We start from the raw sequence: 22,870 nt of genomic DNA, 5'->3' as shown, positions 1-22,870 counted from the left end.
TGAATTGTGCACTAACTTTTTACTTTCAACTTGTAATACCAACGCTAGTGCGACCACTAGCTGTTTTAAAAGTAGATCGAAGGACCCATTTACAACTTACAAGTATTCTGTAAAGATACACTGGACTAAATTATACGTTTTTAACTTTACAAATGACAACTACCCAAATCTTCATCTACATTTGTATTGTTATTATTAACAGTAAATCTACAGTTACATTGTATGGTATTGTTTGTAAGTTACAACCGGATTCTGTGATAATTGTATACATACACAAGTTTATCAGTACACTGAATAACATTACATCATAACATTGCATGACGTAACATTACATATACTCTCTTCCTGAACATATTAATACCTGTTTTTTTTGCTGCAATTGTTTTTCAATGGTCAAACTCTCTCTCCCCCCCCCCCTACTAATTGCCTTATTTGAAGGAGTTGATGGGACTTGTTACTGTTATTTTATTATGAAAAGTTATATTGTTGTGCAGTATATTATCTAATCACATATGCTGAGGCTAAAGGACATGTAGCAGTAATGATAGGCTTGTGAAGTCTGCTGTGTGCACTTCCAATTCTCAAAATTAAAACATCCATAATTTAAGAGTTAAATTACAGGAAAAGGGAAAAAATAATGAAAGTATATTGAAAATATTTATTTTTTTGCATTTTTTTTTTTATATATTTTTTTACTGTGCATAATTAAACATTTTGTATTACAAAAAGTGTTTCATGCCCAGTTAAAGAACATCATAAATTCGCATATCTGTCCATGTGTCTGGCTGCTCAGGATCACACATATTATATCTTAGCTTCACAAAGAATAAATACCTTTCCCTCTTGCACTGTGATGTTTGCAGCCGGTGAAGATTCTGTGGTCGATGTGGGTGGAAACATGTGGAAACTGGCATCTCGGGGAGACCTCACTATCTCATTTTGACGGTAAAGTCTGTGATGGCGCAATTTTGGTACCCATGCATCAAAAGTATCCTGAGATTTCACCTAAATAGAGCCAAAGAATAAATTATTGTAGTGTAAAGAGAGTCTTATCAATGATACATGAAAGATAAGGCAACATACACTAACTGACATACTGCTACATAAACTATCTAATACAAGTAGAAAAAACAAATTTATTCAAATGTTACTAAATAAACCATTAAATATAGATTTTTTTTAATAAATAGATTTTTAAAATACAGTTGTGTCTTTATTTTCACCATTTCCTTATTCACTCATGTCGTCCCAGGTCCACACTTCTGTAAAGAGTATTTTCTTCAGCTCTGAGCCTTATTAGTGAGGGGAGCTAAATAACCCCAGAGTAAGCCATACAGAAATGTAAGCACCATGTGTTCCACACAGTGCAGGGTGATTACACAGCAGAACAGGCTTGCATTAAGTGTATTGTAGGAAGTGTTACTGCCCATTACTAGAGGATCTCACTTTCCCTCTAACCAGACTGTGCTCCAACTCCTCTCACCAACAGCAGCAGTGTTTACGGAAGCATTTCTGTTCTCTGTCCAGTGGGAACTTAGTTCCTCCTTCAAAAATAGTGCAGGAACTCCATTCCCATGTGTTCCCGCTCGACTTGACCCCTGTCTGTAACTCTGTATTTTCCAATTTAAATATAAAAATTATCCTTTTTTTGTTCCCACTTCTTGAAGATATTCAGGAAAGCCCTGGAAAGAACTCTGGATTACCTGAAATGGTAAAATGATACGATATCTGGTTATTGATATCTAGTTCATTGTTGTATTTAATCCAGGCAACTACCACGTTAAAGATTGTTTTCCGCCGAGCAATCTCTTTAGGTATATTTCTGAGATTTAAATGTAATAGCCCTTTTAATGAGAATGGAGATGTCATATTTTGTTCCATCTGCGAGTAGGAGACTAGATCACAAACTACTGTGTTACTGCAACTTTTATTTCAATAATGTAGAATTAAAATTAAATAATATTTATGAAAAATGATTCTGAGAAGGGTTGTTCTATGTTTTTCAAAGTAGAAATAATTCCCTATACTGGGAAGAAATGTGTTTAGGTAACATTTTTTGTTATATATTAGATTGCTAACAGACCTAAATAATTTACTAAATATTCAGGTCTTATATATTTTCATTATATTTTCCATAAATATATAAATAAAAAATCCCTCTATCTTAATCAGCTAATAGATATTGCTAAAGACCCAGTCATCTTAGGTGGCGACCTACATTTTCCCATTAACCCTATTTTAGACACCTCCACAGGGAAATCATATCTTAACCATAGGAGAATTAAAGCCAACTGGTCTGCAATCCAATCTCTTCCACTTTTCGATACATGGCGCATTACACATACACATATCAAAGACTACACTTTCTTCTCACACCCTCAAAAAACATACACTCGCCTAGACTACTTACTTTGTGACCAATCTATGCTAACTTCCCTAAAAGATTCCAGGATCAGCCACACGGTCTGGTCCGATCACAGTGCGGTGATTAACTCTTTCGCCTGGTCCGCTAAACCCTCAAGTCGCCCAATTGGAGATTAAACAATCTTATCTTCTCAGACCCTAAATTTAAAATAGAAATTACTAAAAAAACTAAAGAATTCTTTTCCATAAACAGACCCGCCGACACATCTATCACCAATAACTGGGAAGCATACAAGTGTTTCCTCAGGGGCGAACTTATTAAACATACTAAAAGGCAGCTCCTACAAAGAGCATCATTATATAACTCTCTGACTACTAAACTGACACAAGCTGAACAAGCTCATAAAAACAACCCTCATTCTAATCAACACTATGTCACTTTGCAACAAACTAGAGAAGATCTGAATAACTATGTTATAAAATGTGCCCATCTACGCTCCCTAACCCAAAAAACCAAATTCTTCATAGAAAAAAAATAAATCAGGCCGTATGTTAGCTAGATCCCTCAAAAAAAAGAGATTTAAAACTTTTATAAAGCATATAACAAGCCCCTCTGGACAAGTGTCCTCTGACAGCTCCTCAATTGTGAACAGTTTTGCTACTTACTATACTTCCCTTTATAACTTAGAATCCCCAGACTACACCACGAAAATTAATTTAATCAATAATTATCTCGAAAAAAATCGAGCTTCCGACCCTCTCAGGAGAAGACATCTCCTCCCTAGATCAACCGTTTCATATCACTGAAATACTAGCGGCCATCAAAACTATACCATCGGGGAAAGCTCCAGGCCCAGATGGTTCTACCCCAAAATTCTTTCACCTCTTTGCCCCACAACTTAGCCCACACCTTCTTGAGCTCTTTCAGGCAATAGACCATCAAGGCACATTTACCAAAAACCTCCTGGAGGCATCTATTACCGTTATCCCCAAACCCGGCAAATCCACAGATCAAGTAAAAAATTATCCCCTATCTCCCTTATAAACTTAGACATTAAGTTATACGCTAAAGTCCTGGCTATGCGCCTTAATAAACACCTTCCATACCTGTTCCATACGGACCAGGTTGGCTTTATACCAGGGAGGGAGGCAAAAGATAATTCAATTTGCGTCCTTCAATCCCTATATACAGGCAATACCAATAATATACCACTGGTTGTGCTTTCCACAGATGCCGAGAAGGCTTTCGACAGGGTCGACTGGGATTTTCTCTGGTCGGCCCTGGCGAAATTTGGCTTTTCCAATGTATTTATCAATAGAATCAGAGCTTTGTACACCAGCCCCTCTGCAACAGTCCGAGCTAATGACATAACGTCCCAAAGTTTCCAAATACATAATGGCACCCGTCAGGGCTGCCCCCTTTCCCCCCTCTTGTTCGCCCTAATGGTAGAGACTCTTGCCGCCGTATTAGAAATAACATAAATATTAAAGGATTAGAATTCGGCTCTATACACCAAAAATGTCTTCTATACACGGACGATATTATCTTCACTTTGCGTTCACCTCTTATCTCCGTGCCCCACCTCCTAAAAGAATTCGAGGCTTTTAAGACTGTGTCAAATTTCTCAATTAACATGGACAAATCCGTCCTCTTGCCGGTAAATCTGCCCGAAGAGGAAATCACTTACCTTACCCAGCACACCAAATTTTTGATAGACAACTCACTAAAATACATTGGCATTACGATCTCCCCATCCATATCAGCCCTCTTTGAACATAATTACGTAGCCCTTCAAAAAGAAATACACAAATTACTTGATAACTGGCATAGACAGAATCTCCTTTCTTGGCTTGGCCGTGTGAACGTGCTGTCAATGACCATACTCCCTAAATATCTGTACCTGTTTCAGGTCCTCCCCTTAGAACTACCTTCCCAGTACCTCGACACACAACAAAAACTAATTTAATCCTTCGTGTAGTCCCACCAAAGACCAAGAGTTGCTAAAAAGAACCTATACCTCAGCAGAGAGAGAGGGGGCCTAGGGGTCCCTAATCTAACGACATACTATAAAGCAGCTCATCTTGCCCGTGTTGTGGCTTGGAATCATTCCTCACCTTCCAAATCATGGGTCCAGCTGGAAGCCTCACTCCTATTAGGACACAATCTAGCCGAGATTTGCTGGATCCCAAAGAGACATAGATCAACACAGCACGAACTCAACTATTATATAGCATCCACTCTAGGTGTTTGGGACAAGACCATAAAAATTTCTACAAACGTTTCCCGTCCAGTCTCCCCTTTAACTCCTCTGCTCAATAACACTACATTCATTGCACCGGACCTCATACACAACCCACACTTAACTGATCACCAATCCCCCTCCCCAGTATTCCGCTTCGTTCACAATGGACAATTTAGGACACAAGCAGATCTGAACTCTGAATTTGGCCCACCTTTCTACAAATGGTTTTCCTACTTTCAAGTACGACACGCCCTGTTAACCTCCCCATATAAGTCAATTCTAACAAGTCCTCTTACACCATTTGAAATGCTATGCACAACCCCTTCTCTCCATAAATCACATATCTCCCTGATTCATAAAATACTACAGAATACCTCTCCCCCACCCTCACCCTCGTACATGGCCCAATGGGAGAAGGAACTCAATATAACATTCACTCAAAAGCAGCTGAACAACATATTTTTATTGACAAAAAAGTCATCCATTTCACCAGTATTAGCCGAACTTAATTACAAAATTTTAATGCGCTGGTACCTTTCCCCCGTAAGACTTCATAATATTTTTCCGGGAGCGTCGTCCCTATGCTGGAGACACTGTGGGGAGATCGGATCCCTCACCCATATTTTCTGGCATTGCCCCCTGCTTAAACACTACTGGCACACTATAAGTACACATATCAACTCCACTCTCGGCTCTAATATCAAACTAAGTCCCACTGTGATTTTGCTCAATGACCTCCCAAGCCTCAGCTGCCAATATCGTAGGAGATTATTACAATGCATGCTAAATTGCACTAAGCGTCTAATTCCTAGGTTCTGGAAAAAGGTACAGGTCCCCACTCCCCAAATGTGGATTCATGAGGTTGATCATGTTCTTTCACTCGAGAAAATGCATTACAGTTTCCAAGGTAAAGTAGATACCATCTCGGACATTATATTAATATGGGAACAGGGGGGTCCTGGGAAACCCTCGGTGCCCCCCTCCTCCCCAGGAATGTATCCCCGCAATTTAACTAATATCCCCCCAGATACTCCTTAGTCGTTTCCCCTGCACCTTTTATCCCTTCTTGCCCCTCCTTCCCCTTCCCAGTTGCTGTTCTTTTTCATGCAGATATATCAATAACTGTTGTTATCTTTGTATTGTGGTTACTTTCCTACATAAGTAACACAACATATACTAGATGGAGAGTCTTCCGTTGTTCTACTGTCCATGGTCTCCATTTGAATTAAAGGACTTCTTCATAGAGAATTCGCCCCTGCCACGGGGTTACGCTGCTTCAGGAGACCTCTGTTATTGTTATTATTATTGTTGTTATTATTTTACGTTATGTTCTTATTGTTTTCTCCATGATTTTGTAAACTTTGAAAATCAATAAAAAAGATTTAATTATAAAAAATAAAAAAAATCCCTCTAAACAAAGATATAATTGTTTTTTGGGTCCTTGTAACATATTACATATAATATCTTACAAATGCAAACAAAAGAAAGTGTTTTATAATTTCCTTAAAGGGAAAGTACAGTCAAAACATTATTAATTCAGATAGGGCATGCAATTTTAAACAACTTTCCAATTTACTTTTATCATCAAATTTGCTTTGTTCTCTTGGTATTCTTTGTTGAATGCTAATCCTAGATAGGCTCATAACTGATTTCTAAGCCGTTTAAGGCCACCTCTTATCTCAGTGCTTTTGACAGTTTTTCACAGTAAGGCAGTGCTAGTTCATGTGAGCCATATAGATAATATTGTACTCACTCCCGTGGAGTTATTTATGAGTCAGCACTGATTGGCTAAAATGCAAGTCTGTCAAAAGAACTGAAATAAGGGGGCAGTCTGCAGAGGCTTAGATAGAAAGTAACCACAGTGGTAAAAAGGCTATTATTATAACAGTGTTCGTTATGCAAAACTGGGGAATGGGTAATATTATCTATCTTTTTAAACAATAAAAAATTTAAAGTAGACTGTCCCTTTAATTAATAATATTGCCCAAGTGAATGCAGATCCTTGTACAGATAGTGAAATCCTGTAATGTTCCGTCCACTGCTCCTGAATGCAGAAATGTATCTTTGACACAGGGCATAGAGAAGCGTTCGTTTCAATCATATTAGAATCACATTCCTGGCTGCCTGGCCTCCCTTGCAAGCTCTGAGCCCTCCTCCAGGATTGCTGTGTTCTGTGCCATCAGTGGAGTTATTGGGGCTGACTCATGAGTCTGCTTACCTCTCTCAATAATAGCATGCGTGTGGTACTAAAGCAGAACTGAATTCTGAGGCATAAAGGGATATAAATACCCCAATTTCACTTTCATGATTCGGATAGAGCTTTTAATTTTAATCAAGTTTCAAACGTACATTCATGATCACATTTGCCTCATTCTCTCTGTATCATTTGTTGAAGGTCCAGCAATGCACTACTGGGAGCTAGCTGAACACATCAGGAGAGCCAATAAGACGTGCAGCTACCAATCTGAAGCTAGCTCCCAGTAGTGCACTGCTGCTCCTAAGTCTACATAGGTATGCTATTCAACAAAGGATGCCTGAAGAACAAAGCAAAATTAGATAATAGAAATAAATTGGAAAGCTGTCTCTTTAAGCTGATGGCGGCCCAGCCTACCCCTGCCTATGTGTCATGTAAACAGAAGAAACAAAGCTCAGTTTTTACCCTACATTTGGTGTCAGTAGTGGGTTTGTAAGGCTTGTAGTTATAAGTGAGCAAATTAGTATTACTTTTATTAAGTGATGTCGATATCAAAAGGGATAAAACTGAATTAGATGTCCATTGGTCTAGAGTGCTAAAAACATATGAACTTTGTTCAAGAAGTCTCCCTGATAGAGAAAAAGAAAATTACTTTCTAACCAGTCTAAACTATTTAGGCTATTTAAAGACTAAAGAAACTGGACTAGAAGTCTATAAAACATCTTAAGTTAAAAGAAGTACCTACATTAAAAGGATGGAAAACAAGAAAGAGAAGACACCTAAACTAACAATTGTCCACTGCATTGATAGACCTCATATTCCAATTGCTACTGCTCATCAGTGTTTTCTTTAATTTGCCATTTGGAAAAAATAAATTGCAATTTGTTTGCCTGCATTTCAAGGTTTCCATGAATAATTCTAATAAAGCTATTCTGACAAGCAGAGCTGGATGCTCATAAAAATCACTTTGTCACCTGTCAAACCCGTCTCTTTTTGGGGGCAGAAATCCTAACCCATCTAAACCACAATGCTATAGAAGACAAAAAAATCCAGCCTTATCAAACTAGGATAGCATTTTTAGGGGCTGATTTACTAAAGTGCGGACGGACATGATACGATGTAGCGTATCATGTCCGCCGCACATTGTATGTCGGCTGTCGGCATTTATCATTGCACAAGCAGTTCTTGTGAACTGCTTGTGCAATGCCGCCCCCTGCAGATTTGCAGTCAATCGGCCACTAGCAGGGGTGTCAATCAGCCCGATCTTATAGGATCGGGCGGATTGAAGACCGCAGCCTCAGAGGCAGCGGACCAGTTATGGAGCAGCAGTCTTTAGACTGCTGCTTCATAACTACGGGGCATCAAGCTCGATAATTCGTCCCCTAAGTCTCTACTGTGAGTCCAACAGTGAGAAGTTATCTTCAACTACAAAGGGTCAGATGGATTAAAGGGATAGTGTCGACAAAATGTAACTTTAATGATTCAGATAGAGCAGGCAATTTTAAGCAACTTTCTAATTTACTCCAATTATTACTTTTTCTTCGTTCTCTTGGTTTCTTTATTTGAAAAAGCAGGAATGTAACCTTAATAGCCAAACCATTTTTGGTTCAGCACCTGGGTAGCGCTTGCTGATTGGTGGATACATTTAGACATCACCAAATAGCAAGCGCTACCCAGGTGCTGAACCAAAAATTGTCCGGCTCCTAATGTTACATTCTTGCTTTTTCAAATAAAGATACTAAGTTGCTAAACCAAGGCTATTTCCTGAAAGTTTGGCATCACAGAAAGTCCGTGATCCTATTCCACACAAAAACAAACAGGCAATGTCCTGGTGGATTGTTTGGTCACACCTGCAGCGTGGCAGACTATTTTTAAGAAAACCAACAGGCAGTTTAACTAAAGTACCCTGGGATTGAAAGCAACTCTGCAGAATTAATCCTTGCATAGCTATAGGGAGAGTAAAGTCCAAAATTAAACTTTCATGTTTCAGATAGGGCATGCCATTTTAAACAACATTCTAATTTACTTTTCACATCGAATTTGCTTTGTTCTTTTGGTATTCTTAGTTGAAAGCTAAACTTAGGTAGGCTCATATGCTAATTTCTAAGCCCTTGAAGGTCGCCTCTTATTTGAATGTTTTTGACAGTTTTTCACAGCTAGAGGGTGTTAGTTCATGTGTACCATATAGATAACATTGTGCTCATGCCCATGGAGTTATTTAATTGCCTGAAATGTATGTCTGTCAAAAGAACTGAGATAAGGGGGCAGTCTTCAGAGGCTTAGATACAAGGTAATCACAGAGGTAAAAAGTGTATTAATATAACTGGGGAATGGTAAATAAAGAATTTATATTTTTAAACAATAACATTTTTGGTGTTTACTGTCCCTTTAAATAATCGAGCAAATGTGAAGCTGCCATGCCAGAGAACTGGTGATTACACTGGGACATCTCAGTTTATCAAGTAATTAAAACACCTGTGCAACATGGGCAGACTAACATATAAATAAAAAAACTATATATTGTTTATGGGTTTTTTCCAACACCAGTTCAGTTTTCATTTGATGTGTTTTTGAAATGTATTTTTGTTTTTGCATGAAGATATGATGCAATCAATCTAAAAAAATGAAAAAGTGTATTTTGCATATACTGCAATTTATTTCGTAACAAATTCAGTCCTCTCGCTGAAAGTAAACTTTTTTTTTTTTCTAAAGTTCCTCTGAATATTCCAACACTAATAAAACATAGGTGTTCATAATTTTAGGATCAATGCTGACACAAAATTACTAAAAGCGCAAAGTAATCTTCTTTACTTGCTAAAGACAAAAAAAGAAGAACAAAAAAAAGGGTAATCATTAATGTCCCATCCCCCCCAAGCACATACATATAAAACACATCCAAACACATTCTACATAAAACACACGTGTGGAATTCTTCTCATGTTTCTGAAACACTACAAACTGGATTTACATTCCCCTGCTTATGAATAAAAGTTATCTGTTTTTCAAAATAATTGCTAGGAGTTTTCATTGTTGTCAATGCCCTCTTACTCTATCATCATAGGTGAGTGCTACTGGGGTGATACAAAGTTAATGGACATTAGATTATTATTAGTATCAGTTATGTGTAGAGCGCCAACAGATTTAACAGCACTAGATCATATTTACTGAACTTTCCAAATCTTTGTTTATATCACTCAACAAGCTTTCCTCCCTTCCCACTGGTGTTTTTAACAGAGATAATATGTAGCAGGAAGGATTACAACCACCTCAAAATAAGGGATTTCTTCACCAGCGCTATACTGAACCCCTTCAATGTGCATGGACCACAATTGTACCAAGGGATTTTATGTCCTTATATCTGTTAAGTGACCGTCATAGTAGTAACACTCACCTGGCAGGCAACTATTAGCAACAATTTGTTGTGTTATTGATGTCAGGATACACAGATCTCAGAGCTTATTACAAAATACAGATAGCAAAATAAATGGGAGAAATGGGTGTAAAAATCAATGAATTTTTAATATGCTAAGTTAGTTTTATATATATGTACAGTGGCATAATGATTAACATTGCACCGCCGGCATATCAGATTTTTGGTTAGTTTAAAATGTATCTGATATTTTAACAGATTATTTTATTTCTAATTATTTTCTGCATACATTGCAAGATGAAGCAAGGTGACAAATAAAATATTTTTATGTGCAGTTTTTACTGGATAATAAAGATTCCTAAATGTTGGTGTTTTTGGGAATGTAAACTGTTGCAAAATGTGGAACCGAGTGGCTACAACTTACAAGAAAGACACAAGGACGAGGAGAGAACAGCAGAAAGAGGGTACCCTGCAAGTTTATCTGGAACTATGTCCACAGCATATTTAAGAAATATATTTAGGAATTATATTATTTTTGTATTATTAACCACACATTTATATGTGGTCCTTCAAACATCTGTGGCCCCCATGTGTTGTTTTGCATAGAATGTAATGTCTCTTACTGGCTAATTCGTGACATCCTTTATTTAGGCAAAAAACTACAACCAAGAAAAGGGAGCAGTATGATGTCATTAAAAAAAAACATGTTTTTCAATATTTTTTTCAAAAAAGCAATCATCGACCTCACAACTGGATCCCTGAGTGGTATCACTGCTTAGAGACATAAGTGATGCAACACTGTAAATGATCCGTGTCCGTTATTGTGATCTCAGATAAATGCACAAAATATAATTTCAACATAATACTGACAACTGCACTTACAAATAAAAATAACCATGAATGTGTTTTGTAAGAAGCAAATGGTTGTATTATATTATAGTGATGAATTGTCTGTGCTCCAACACTGCTCACATACATCTCCCCATTTGAAACACATGCAGTGCCTACAGCAATAAATGTATCCATCTAGCCGACATTTAAAATTACTCTTTTCTGCTTATTACAGTGGTACAGAATCATCCAATGAATATAAACCGAGTGCAATTGTATTTGTAGGAATATATGTATGTGTGCATGTGTGTGTGTGTATATATATATATATATATATATATATATACATATACACACACACATATTGTGGTAATGTATCCATTCAGTGCACACTGAATTAAATTAAAAAGTATCCTTAATGTACATTGAATTTATTATATGCTGGTTTATACAAACCCTCTCAGCTTTTTAGCATTGTTTTAACAGGAAACTGAACCCATTTTTTTTCTTTTGTGATTCAGATAGAGCATGCAATTTTAAGCAACTTTCTAATTTACTCCTTTTATCAATTTTTCTTCATTCTCTTGGTGTGTTTATTTGAAAAGAAAGAATGTCAGTTTAGATGCCGGCCCATTTTTGGTGAACAACCTGGGTTGTCCTTGCTGATTGGACAATGCCAATAAACAAGTGCTGTCTATGGTTCTGAACCCAAACATTGCTGGCTCCTTAGCTTAGATGCCTTCTTTTTTAAATAAAGATATAAAGAGAACAAAGTAAACTTAATAGGAGTAAATTAGAAAGTTGCTTAAAATTGCATGCTCTATGTAAATCAGGAAAGAAAAAAATTGGGTTCACTGTCCCTTTAACATTTCAATAGTATTTTTTTGCATATTAAATAAATGATGGAAATGTTATAAAACATCATTTATGTATTTTAAAGCCCATCAATCATTTTACTCCTCCCGGCCTTGACAAGCAAATGTTTAATTACATCTGTTACTGACTGCTAGCCACAATATCATTGTCTATGCAGAGTTCATGTACACGGCAGCTCATCCTTTCAGATGAGTCAGACTCATGTTATACAGAAATAACTCCAGGCTACCACACATTAGCTTGTGGGATGGAATATAATTTTTAATGTCCTGGGTACATAGAGTAATAAAATGTACTTTGACTAAAATGATTTGTGATAAAGTGACTGGCATACCTTTTTATATGAGGAACTGATATTAACCAAAAGAAAAAAAAAATATAAACTCTAAGGGCTAGATTACAAACGAGGCGCAATGGGTTTTGCACTAGCTCAATTGACTTTTCACGAGCCTGTTTCAATGCGCTGATAATACAAGTTGAGTGAAATTGTGATCATGCTAGCGCAAACGCTTTTTACGCTTCAATACTTACCGCCATCTCAGAGCTGTGGTTAACTGTTTTCCAAAACTAAAAAGTTGCACAAAACACATCAAAAATACATTACAACGTACAGTTACACTCATAAATAAACTATTAAACCCTAACCCACATCCCCTCCACATCGTAAACTATCTAAATAAACTATTAACCCCTAAACCAGCATCCCCACACGTCGCAGAGACCAAATAAACTATTAACCCCTAAAACGCTCTCCCCCACATCACAAAGTAACTAAACTTTTAACCTCTAAACCGCCATCCCACAAAATCACAAACACTAAATAGAACTATTAACCCTTAAACCCACATCCCCCCACATCGAAAACTATCTAAAATAACTATTAACCGCTAAATTGGCATCCCCACACATCACAAAGAGACTAAATAAACTATTAACCCCCAAAACGCCCTCCCCCACATTGCAAAGTAACTAAATAAACTTTTTACCCCTAAACCGCCACCCCACAAAATCGCAAACACTAAATAGAACTATTAACCTCTAAACCGCAATCCCCCCACATCCCAAAGTCATAAACTATCATCTACACCCCCTAACCTAACACCCCCTAACTTAACCCAAAAACAACAAAATAAATCCTAACTACCATTAAAAAAAATACCTGTAAAAATAAATAAAAATAAAAATAAATAAAACCTAATAATAATACAGAATATAAAAAACTCTAAAATTACAGAAAAGTAAATTTATGCTTACCTGATAAATTGATTTCTTCTATGATACGACGAGTCCACGGATTCATCCTTTACTTGTGGGATATTATCCTCCTGCTAACAGGAAGTGGCAAAGAGCACCACAGCAGAGCTGTCTATATAGCTCCTCCCTTGACTCCACCCCCCAGTCATTCTACCGAAGGTACAGGAAGAAAAAGGAGAAACTAAAAGGTACAGAGGTGACTGAAGTTTTAAATAAAAAAATATAATCGGACTTAAATTGACAGGGCGGGCCGTGGACTCGTCGTATCATAGAAGAAATCAATTTATCAGGTAAGCATAAATTTACTTTTCTTCTATAAGATACGACGAGTCCACGGATTCATCCTTTACTTGTGGGATACAATACGAAAGCTACAGGACACAGATGAACGGGAGGGACAAGACAGATGCCTAAACAGAAGGCACCACTGCTTGAAGAACTTTTCTCCCAAAAATAGCCTCCGAAGAAGCAAAAGTATCAAATTTGTAAAATTTGGAAAAGGTATGAAGTGAAGACCAAGTCGCAGCCTTACAAATCTGTTCAACAGAAGCATCATTTTTAAAAGCCCATGTGGTTATCACCTCTTTCACTTTACCCTTCCTAGTACTTAGAGTAGGGGGTGGAGTCAAGGGAGGAGCTATATAGACAGCTCTGCTGTGGTGCTCTTTGCCACTTCCTGTTAACAGGAGGATAATATCCCACAAGTAAAGGATGAAGCCGTGGACTCGTCGTATCTTATAGAAGAAAATAAAAAAGTAATCACCACCCCAAAAAAAAGAATGGATCGTATTCTAATACCCCTTAAAAAAACAACAACCCCAAAATAAAAAAAAGCCCTATTCTAAAAATAAACTACCAATAGCCCTTAAAATGGCCTTTTGTATGTAGGGCATTGCCTTAAAGGGATCAACTCTTTAGTGAATCTAAAAAAAATAAGAATTAAATCAGCCAATAAGAATTCAAGGGTACCCCATATAAAAGGGGTACCCTCCTATTAACTATTCAGTGTGCAGCTGGAGACGAGGACTGCCGTCGCCACCTCCAGGATAAAGTTAGAAGATGGACCGCATGGATAAAGGTGGATGAAGATGGAGCACTGCCGCCATCATCGGTGTATACCAACTTTGGGGTTAGTGTTTTTTTTGTTTTTTTTTATAGATTAGGGGTTTTATTTTTTTGGGCAACAAAAGAGCTGAATGCCCCTTCAAGGGAAATGCCCATCCAAATGCTCTTTTCAGGCACTTTGTAATACAGTTTTTTATTAGATAGGTTTTTTTTATTTTGGGGGTTGTAATATTAGAGGGGTTAGTGGGGTTTTTAACTACAGAGCTGATCACTTTAGGGCAATGCCCTACAAAAGGCCCTTTCAAGGAAAACTTGTAATATTAGCGCAACTCGACTAGCGCAAAAAGCTTAACGCTAGCAGTGTTTTTTTCGCGATTGCAGAAAAAAATACCGCACCACTTGTAATCTAGCCCTAGAGCTCTAATAGAAGTGCATTAGCAAAATTAGAGTCATTAATCTGAATGTACAGACAGATCCAGAGCAGGGTGGATATAAATCAATGATTTAAAAAAAAAAAAATAACATTTAAAAAAAAATTTTTTTTTATGTAAATCAGATTTTTTTTAAAATCTAAATAAGATCACTTTTTAAATGATTTTTTTTTAAATAAAATGCTTTTTGAGGAAAAATCTAACTAAAGATACATTTTTCTTTTAAGATACATTATAACACAAAGGTTATTCCTCCTGAAATGAGGATTTATTTATTTTTAATTACGTAGCATGAGGTTGTTTATTCATGGTTGTAATGTTTATTTATTTATTTTTTTTGTTTTTGGTAAATTCATTCTATGGGGCCGATTTATCAATATCTGGCAGATATGATACGCTGTAGCATATCATGTCCGCCAGACATCGCTGAATGCCGACAGTATACGCCAGTGTGACATGTCATGTCCCTGAGTGTGGTGTGCCAACTGAGTGGAGTGAGCAAGGGGCAGAAGAAGAGGCTTAGGGGCCGGTTTATCATTGGTCTGTCCGACATGATCCGCTCAGCGGATCATGTCCGAGAGACATTGATGAATGCCGACAGCATACGCTGTCGGCATTTAACATTGCAGAACCAGCTCTGGTAAACTGCTTGTGCAATGCCGCGCGCACCCTGCAGATTCTCAGCCAATCGGCCACTAGCAGGGGGTGTCAATCAACCCGATCGTATGCGATCGGGCGGATTGATGTCCGCAGTTGCAGAGGCAGTGGACGAGTTAAGGAGCAGCAGTCTTAAAACCGTTGCTTCTTCTTAACTCCTGTTTCCGGTGAATCTAAAAGCTCGCGCAGAGACAGGGGTATTTGGCCCTATTCAGGTCATGATAAATCGGCCCCTAAAAATTTATTCAGCATGTGATGCTCATTTTTCTGTAAGATTATTTTGGTATTTTTTTCTATCTACAAGATATTATCATAGATTCTTGGTTTTGTAGGTCTCAAAACTGTGAATTTGTATCTGCAGAAATAACGTTTCTTCTTTACAGTAAAAAACGTATATAAAATAACATTGTTGCTTTTTTCTGTAATGCTAGTGGGTTTTTTTTGTAACTTAGGGAGTCTTAGATTAGGGGTCTTAGCTGTTAGGAAGTATTTAACAAGGGTGTGTGTGGTGGTTAGGGGGTTAATAGGTTATGGGGTATTTTGCGATGAGTGTGTAGCGGTTAGGGGTTAATAGGTTAGGGTTAATTTGTGATGGGGTGTGGCAGTTAGGGGTTAATAGTGTAGGGAGTTTGTTGCGGTGGGGGTTGAGGTGTTTACAGATTATTTGAATAGGGGCTTATTGCGATAGGGGGTAACGTGCGAGTGTGTTAGTTTTTTTTAAATATCGCTGCTCCTTTGATTTCAAAGGGAGTTACTGTGATATCGGGAACGACATATCTTCTGGTTAACTTTTTGTGTGCATCAAGCTTCGTGCAAGCGTAAACTTTTTACTTTTAACTTGTAATACCAGCGCTACCCGATATGCACAAATAGTTAACCTCTAACAATGTTAATGCTCGAGCGAGAGTGGTAATTACCGCTCCACTTGTAATCTAGCCCTAAATCAGTAATTTTCTGTTATAACTGGAAAAATCATCTGAAAAGTTATTATTCTAAAAATGAAACCCTGACCCAGAGCCATAAATATTTGATCCAATCAGGGAGCCCAAGAATAACCCAGCTGCAAAGCAGACTACTCTGTTGCAAACAGACAGTGGTAGAGGAATATTGTAGGGTGAAACATTGAAAAGCCAAAAAAGAAAGCTCTGGAGGTTGGCAGTTTGGAACCTTTTCTTTGGTTAAACAGTTTTGATTTAGCCTGAATTACATGTTTGGAAGCAATACATAGGTATATATATATATATATATATATATATATATATATATATATTTACTAAAATATATCCTAAAATATAACAAAGCATTTACTACAACATTAAATTCCAGTAATAGAGATTTTATAATCTGTTATAGAAGCTTGAAGAAAAAGGAAAAAGCAAAGTAATTTGAAAACAAGAAACTTACCTTAAGATGATATATGTTCTCCTCGGTATCTAAGTCTATTCTGCGAGCCTTCTTCTTGATTGACATTACAGACAAACCAACATCAATGCTCCCATGTACTTTACCTTTCTGAGTCTGAAATCAAAAGTAGATTAATAGTCAATGTTTCATGTACTAATAAAAAATAAAAAAAATGATCTTAAAAATAACATACCTCAGGTTTAGTTTAGCTCTGGTTACAGTGTACTGCTGTGATAAAACTTGAACCATCAGTTACAAATTATTCTTTATTGATTCATTTTATAGAAATGATTGCAGAGTACGTAATCTGTATCACCTTTTGTGTAAATGGCAATTAATATCAACAATCTGCCTCCTGAAAGGACTGATTAGCTTTGGCTGTCTACTTCGAAGCAAGAATAGCTATACACTAGTAATACGCACTCTGCAGTTCATAAAAATAAGTTAGAAGCTTCAGCATTTCAGATGATGGGAGGTTTATGATATATACAAATTAATTTATGGCATTGACAACAAGTACGTAGGGTGAGGGCCTGTAAATAGTCAGTATGCTACTAGAAACACTGCTATAGAGAATGGAAATTTTCATGTAATAGACTCATTTGGTCACACAATAAAGCACATATGAATTACTAATATGGTACAATATCATTTGGCTCATAACTGTGATGTTCTTAGTAGATTGCAGGGTGGATAAAAATCAATTATTTTTTTTAAATTTAAATCAGATTTTTTTTTATTTAAATGGGATTGAAAATAAAATGTTTTTTTGATGAAAAATTTATCTAAATATAGTTTCTATTTAAGGTACAATATAATCCAAAGGTTACTCCTCCTGAAATAAGGATTCATTTTTTTTATTATGTAGCATGAGGCTGTATATTCATGGCTGTAATGTTTATTTTTTTTGGCAAATTAATTCCATTAATCCATTCACAATGCCATGCTCTTCTGTTATTGCTGTGTCCATGCGTGAGAGATCCAGAACAATTGCGCATGTGTTGTGGGAGTAAAAATATGGTAATTTATTACAAACAGATGGGTGGTTTAGAGATTGAGTCGGGCAGCCCTATTTGGGGGGCTGGCAGTCTTGACGTCACATCGATATATTAAAAAATGTTTTAAAATGTCTTAGAGGCTTCGGTTTTGAGAAATAGTACGTTCAAATGTATTACTTGATCATTTATGAACCTTGTGTACGTTAATATCTGTTGATATTATGTTAACTTTTCTAATCCTTTAAAATAACCATTATTTTGCTCCTTCAAATAAAATACAGCTGAAAAGTTGATCAAATATAAACCTATTAAACTGGAGATAGTTCACCTCCCAATAATCTCATTCAATTCAATAATCTATCTATGTATTTCTAAGGTATATAACTATGTATTATAACGGGGGCTCTATATAGGTTGCAGAAACAAACAAGACAAGACCAAACTGCATCTTTCAGAAAGTTTTGATTGACATTTAGAATCTCCAATAAGAAAAAACTACTTATGAAGTATCACCTATAAAAGAAGCAAAGGACCACACTAGAAGTATCTTGATAAAGGCTAAGGCTGAAACGCGTAGATGGTACTCAAGGTCCGAAAATCTAACACACAGAGCACTATGTTGTTTGCTTAAAGGGACACTGTACCCAAAAAATTTATTTTGTAATTCAGAAAGAGCATGCAATTTTAAGCAACTTTCTAATTTACTCCTATTATCAATTTTTCTTCATTCTCTTGCTATAATTATTTGAAAAAGAAGGCATCTAAGCTTTTTTTTTGTTTCAGTACTCTGGACAGCACTTTTTTATTGGTGGATGAATTTATCCACCAAACAGCAAGGACAACCCAGGTTGTTCACCAAAAATGGGCCGGCATCTAAACTTACATTCTCTCATTTCAAATAAAGAAAATGAATGAATGAAAAAAATTTGATAATAGGAGTAAATTAAAAAGTTGCTTAAAATGTCATGCTCAATCTGAATCACGAAAGAAATTTTTTGGGTACAGTGTCCCTTTAATGAATCTAGGGATTTGCTGAAAGAAGATCACGTGACAAGGTGACGTCACAAACCCGGAAGGAATCGACGAGGGACACGAGAAGAACGCCAGTTTGAATCACTGCACCACTCCGGAGAAGTCAGCTCTCACTATAGACCGCAATCACACAGGGGAAGTTGGTAAGTGGACTGTCAAATACAAGTCTTCACCACCACACAAGGAACACCTGAAGTGAAAACAGGAGGTAAGTGATCTGTGAAGAACGGAGGGAAGGTGTATACTTGAAGATACTTTTATGTTGGATTGTACTCCGGAACTTTTTCTGCCACATATGATCAGACTGCAGTCTGTTGGTTTGGAACACTGTCCATTTTGAGTCTTAAGAAAGACATCTAAAGAAGTTTTAAAAAAGACAGTTCATCACTCTCTATAAGGGAATGTGTATTATTTGTATACCTGCCTAGGATATTTTGATAAGAGCTGGCCAGTGGAGATACGCTTTGTTTATTGCACTTCTAAAAGCATTTAGTTAAAATTTGGACTTTGTATTTAAATGTCTGTTTTAAGTAAACCTTTTATTCTCAAGTGAAGAGAGTTTTTTTCATTATTGCATAAATATTAAGTGTATTTAATTTTTATTGAATACTACTAATTTTAGTTTGTTAGTATATTTCCAGTGTGAACGTGTCTAGTTGTTTAAGCGCAAAAGATCTGTTTTTATTCATATAACTAAATCAGTATTTTTTTATATAACTGGAAAAATAATCTGAATTATTACTATTATTATTATTCGAAAAATGAAACATTTATTTAGAAAAACATAAATTATGCTTACCTGATAATTTTATTTCCATCGAGGGGAGGAAAGTCCATGGCTTCATTCATTACTATTGGGAAATAAGAACCTGGCCACCAGGAGGAGGCAAAGACACCCCAGCCAAAGCCTTAAATACCTCCCCCACTTCCCTCATCCCCCAGTCATTCTGCCGAGGGAACCAGGAACAGTAAGAGAAATATCACGGTAAAAAAGATGCCAGAAGATTAATACATTTACGGCCGCCCAACGGAGATACGGGAGGGAGCAGTGGACTCTGCTCGATGGAAATGAAATTATCAGGTAAGCATAATTTATAATTTATGTTTTCCATCTAAAGGGGAGGAGAGTCCACAGCTTCATTCATTACTATTGGGAACATATACCCAAGCTCTAGAGGACACTGAATGAAACCGGGAAGGTAAAAGACAGAGCCTAATCTGAGGGCACCACAGCTTGCAAAACCTTTCTCCCAAAACCAGCTTCCGCAGAAGCAAAAACATCAAATTTGTAAAACTTTGTAAAAGTGTGTAAGGAGGACTAGGCAGCCGCCTTACAAATTTGCTCCATAGAGGCCTCATTCTTGAAGGCCCAAGACGAAGCCACGGCTCTAGTAGAATGAGCCGTGATCCTCTGAGGAGGCTTATGTCCCGCTGACTCATAAGCCAAGCGAATCAAGCTCCTTAACCAAAAAGACAAAGAAGTCGCAGAGGCCCTTTGCCCCTTGCGCTTCCCAGAATACACCACAAAAAGAGATGTAGACTGTCTGAAATCCTTCATAGCCTGAAGACAGAACTTCAAGGCACAAACCACATCCAGATTATGAAGTAACCTCTCCTTCGAAGAAAAAGGGTTAGGACACAAAGAAGGAACAACTATTTCCCGATTACAGTTAGACACCACCTTCGGAAGAAATCCCAACCCAGTGCAAAGAACAGCCTTATCCGCATGAAACACCAGATAAGGAGGATCACATTGCAAGGCAGCTAGCTCAGATACTCATGCCGATGCAATAGCCAACAGGAAAAGAACCTTCCAGGACAGAATCTTAATGTCTATGAAGTGCATAGGTTCAAATGGAACCCTCTGCAAAACCTTAAGGACTAAGTTTAAGCTCCACGGTGGAGCCAACTGTCTAAAGGCAGGCCTGATTCTAGACAGAGCCTGAACAAAAGATTGAATGTCAGGGAGCTCAGGGAGTCTCCTATGCAACAACACTGATAAGGCCAACATCTGTCCCTTTAAGGAACTAGCGGCAAGAACCTTCTCCGGACCCTCTTGGAGAAAGACAGAATCCTGATACCTTCACCCTATGCCAAGGATATCCATGTTTCTCACACCAGGACAAGTAAGTTCTCCACACCTTAAGGTAGATGCGACGAGTGACTGGCTTCCTTGCCTGAATTAGAGTATCAATCACACCTTCAGAAAAGCCTCTCTTGGCTAAGACTAGGCGTTCAATCTCCATGAAGTCAGCCTCAGAGAATATAGATTGGACCCTGTGACAGCAGATCCCCGCGACAGGGTAACCTCCATGGCGGAGAGGACGACATCCCCACCAGATCCACAAACCACGTCCTCCGCGGCCATGAAGGAGCAATCAGAATGGCCGATGCCCGCTCCTGATTGATGCATGCCACTATGTGATGTAGAAGTGTAATGTAAGCTAGGCTGAATCCCGAAGGAACCACTAAGGCACCTATCAGCTCTGCCTGGGGATCCCCGGGCCTCGACCCGTATCAAGGTAGCTTGCAATTGAGTCTGGATGCCATGAGATCTATCTCCGGCGTTTCAAATCTGTGACAAATCTCCACAAACACTTCGGGGTAAAGAGACCATTCCCCCAGGTGGAAGGACTGTCTGCTGAGAAAGTCCACTTCCCAGTTGTCCACGCCCGGAATGTGATTCGCTGAGAGCAAGCAGTCGTGGGACTCACTCCAGAATCTGAGACACCTCCCTCATCGCGAGGGAGCTCCTCGTACCCCCTGATGGTTGATGTAAGCCACCGAGGTAATGTTGTCGGTCTGGAATCTGATGAAACTGTCTGACCCCAGAGAAGGCCAAGCCTTCAGAGCATTGTAGATTGGTCGTAGTTCTAGGATGTTGATCGAAAGGAGAGACTCCTCCCTGGACCACTTTCCTTGTGCCATCCTGGCAGCCCAAACAGCTCCCCATCCTGACACACTGGCATCCGGGGTCACAATCTCCCGGGAAGGTCTCAAGAAGGATGTCCCTATGGACAGCTGCTCCGGACGAATCCACCAAGAGAGGGAGTTCTGAGTCCGAGCATCCATGGATATCAGCTGTGATAGATCTGAATGATCACCGTTCCACTGTCTCAACATGCACAACTGAAGGGGTCTGAGATGGAACCTGGCGAATGGGATGACATCTATGCTTGAAACCATGAGACCTATCACCTCCATACATTGAGCCACCAATGGGCTTGTGGAGGACTGAAGGGCAAGACAGGTGGACGCCAGCTTCCTGCGTCGCTGATCTGTGAGAAATATCTTCATGGACATAGAGTCTATTATCGTACCAAGGAACTCCACCCTGTTGCTGGGAACCAGGGAACTCTTTCCTGAGATGATTTTCCAACCGTGAGATTGGAGCAAAAGGAGAAGAGCGCTCGAATGATCCCCTGCAAGGCTGAGCGACGGCACCTGAACTAGGATGTCGTACAGGTAATGCGTCACTGCAATGCCCCTGGATCAGGCCACTGCAAGCAGCGCCCTCAGAACCTTTGTGAAGACTCGCGGGGCCATCGAGAGACCAAAGGGAAGGGCCACAAACTGGAAGTATTGGTCCAGAAACGCAAATCTTAGGAACCTGAAGTGGTCCCTGTGGATTAGCACATGAAGGTAAGCGTCCTTCAAGTCTATGGTCGTCATGAACTGTCTCTCTTGAATTAGGGGCAGAATAGATCTGATCGTTTCTATTTTGAATGATGGAACACTCAGAAACTTGTTTAAACACTTTAGGTCCAGAATTGGGCGGAACGTGCCCTCCTTTTTTGGAACCACAAAAAGGTTGGAATAGTACCCTAGACCCCTTTCTGCATGGGGTACTGGTACGATAACCCCGAGAGAGGTGAGATCTCTCACACACTCTAGAAAAGAAGTTTTGACATGAGGAATCTGCCCTTGGGCAGATTGGATCTGACCCCTATTCCTGTAACCCTGGGAGACCACTTCTACCTGAACCTGAACGTCCTCCAACCATGCGCCTGAGAATAGAGATAATCTGCCCCCCTCTGGAGACTGGTCGGGGGCTGCCCCTTCATGCCGATTTCGTCTCGGCGGGCTTCTTGCTCTGCTTAGACTTGTTCCAAAATTGAGCCAACTTCCAAGATCCCTTGGACTGGTCCGCT

General features: G+C 38.5%; 1 protein-coding gene across 2 annotated transcripts in view; it reads right to left on the bottom strand.

Moving 5' to 3' along the window:
* The window catches only part of OSBPL6 (oxysterol binding protein like 6), a 664,468-nt gene that overhangs the window by 411,072 nt on the left and 230,526 nt on the right, over positions 1-22,870 (bottom strand). For both annotated transcript variants that reach the window (XM_053698504.1, XM_053698502.1), the window contains exons 5-6: positions 16,690-16,803; positions 835-1,005 (exon numbers count right to left, since the gene is read on the bottom strand). In XM_053698504.1, the coding sequence (XP_053554479.1) occupies positions 835-1,005; positions 16,690-16,803 (285 nt within the window). The remainder of the gene's footprint in view (positions 1-834; positions 1,006-16,689; positions 16,804-22,870) is intronic.

The sequence above is a fragment of the Bombina bombina genome, chromosome 1 (genome assembly GCF_027579735.1).
Source record: "Bombina bombina isolate aBomBom1 chromosome 1, aBomBom1.pri, whole genome shotgun sequence".
Lineage (NCBI taxonomy): Eukaryota > Metazoa > Chordata > Amphibia > Anura > Bombinatoridae > Bombina > Bombina bombina.
The sequence above is the reverse complement of the archived record's forward strand: the minus strand, read 5'-3'. Positions and strand labels throughout refer to the sequence as shown.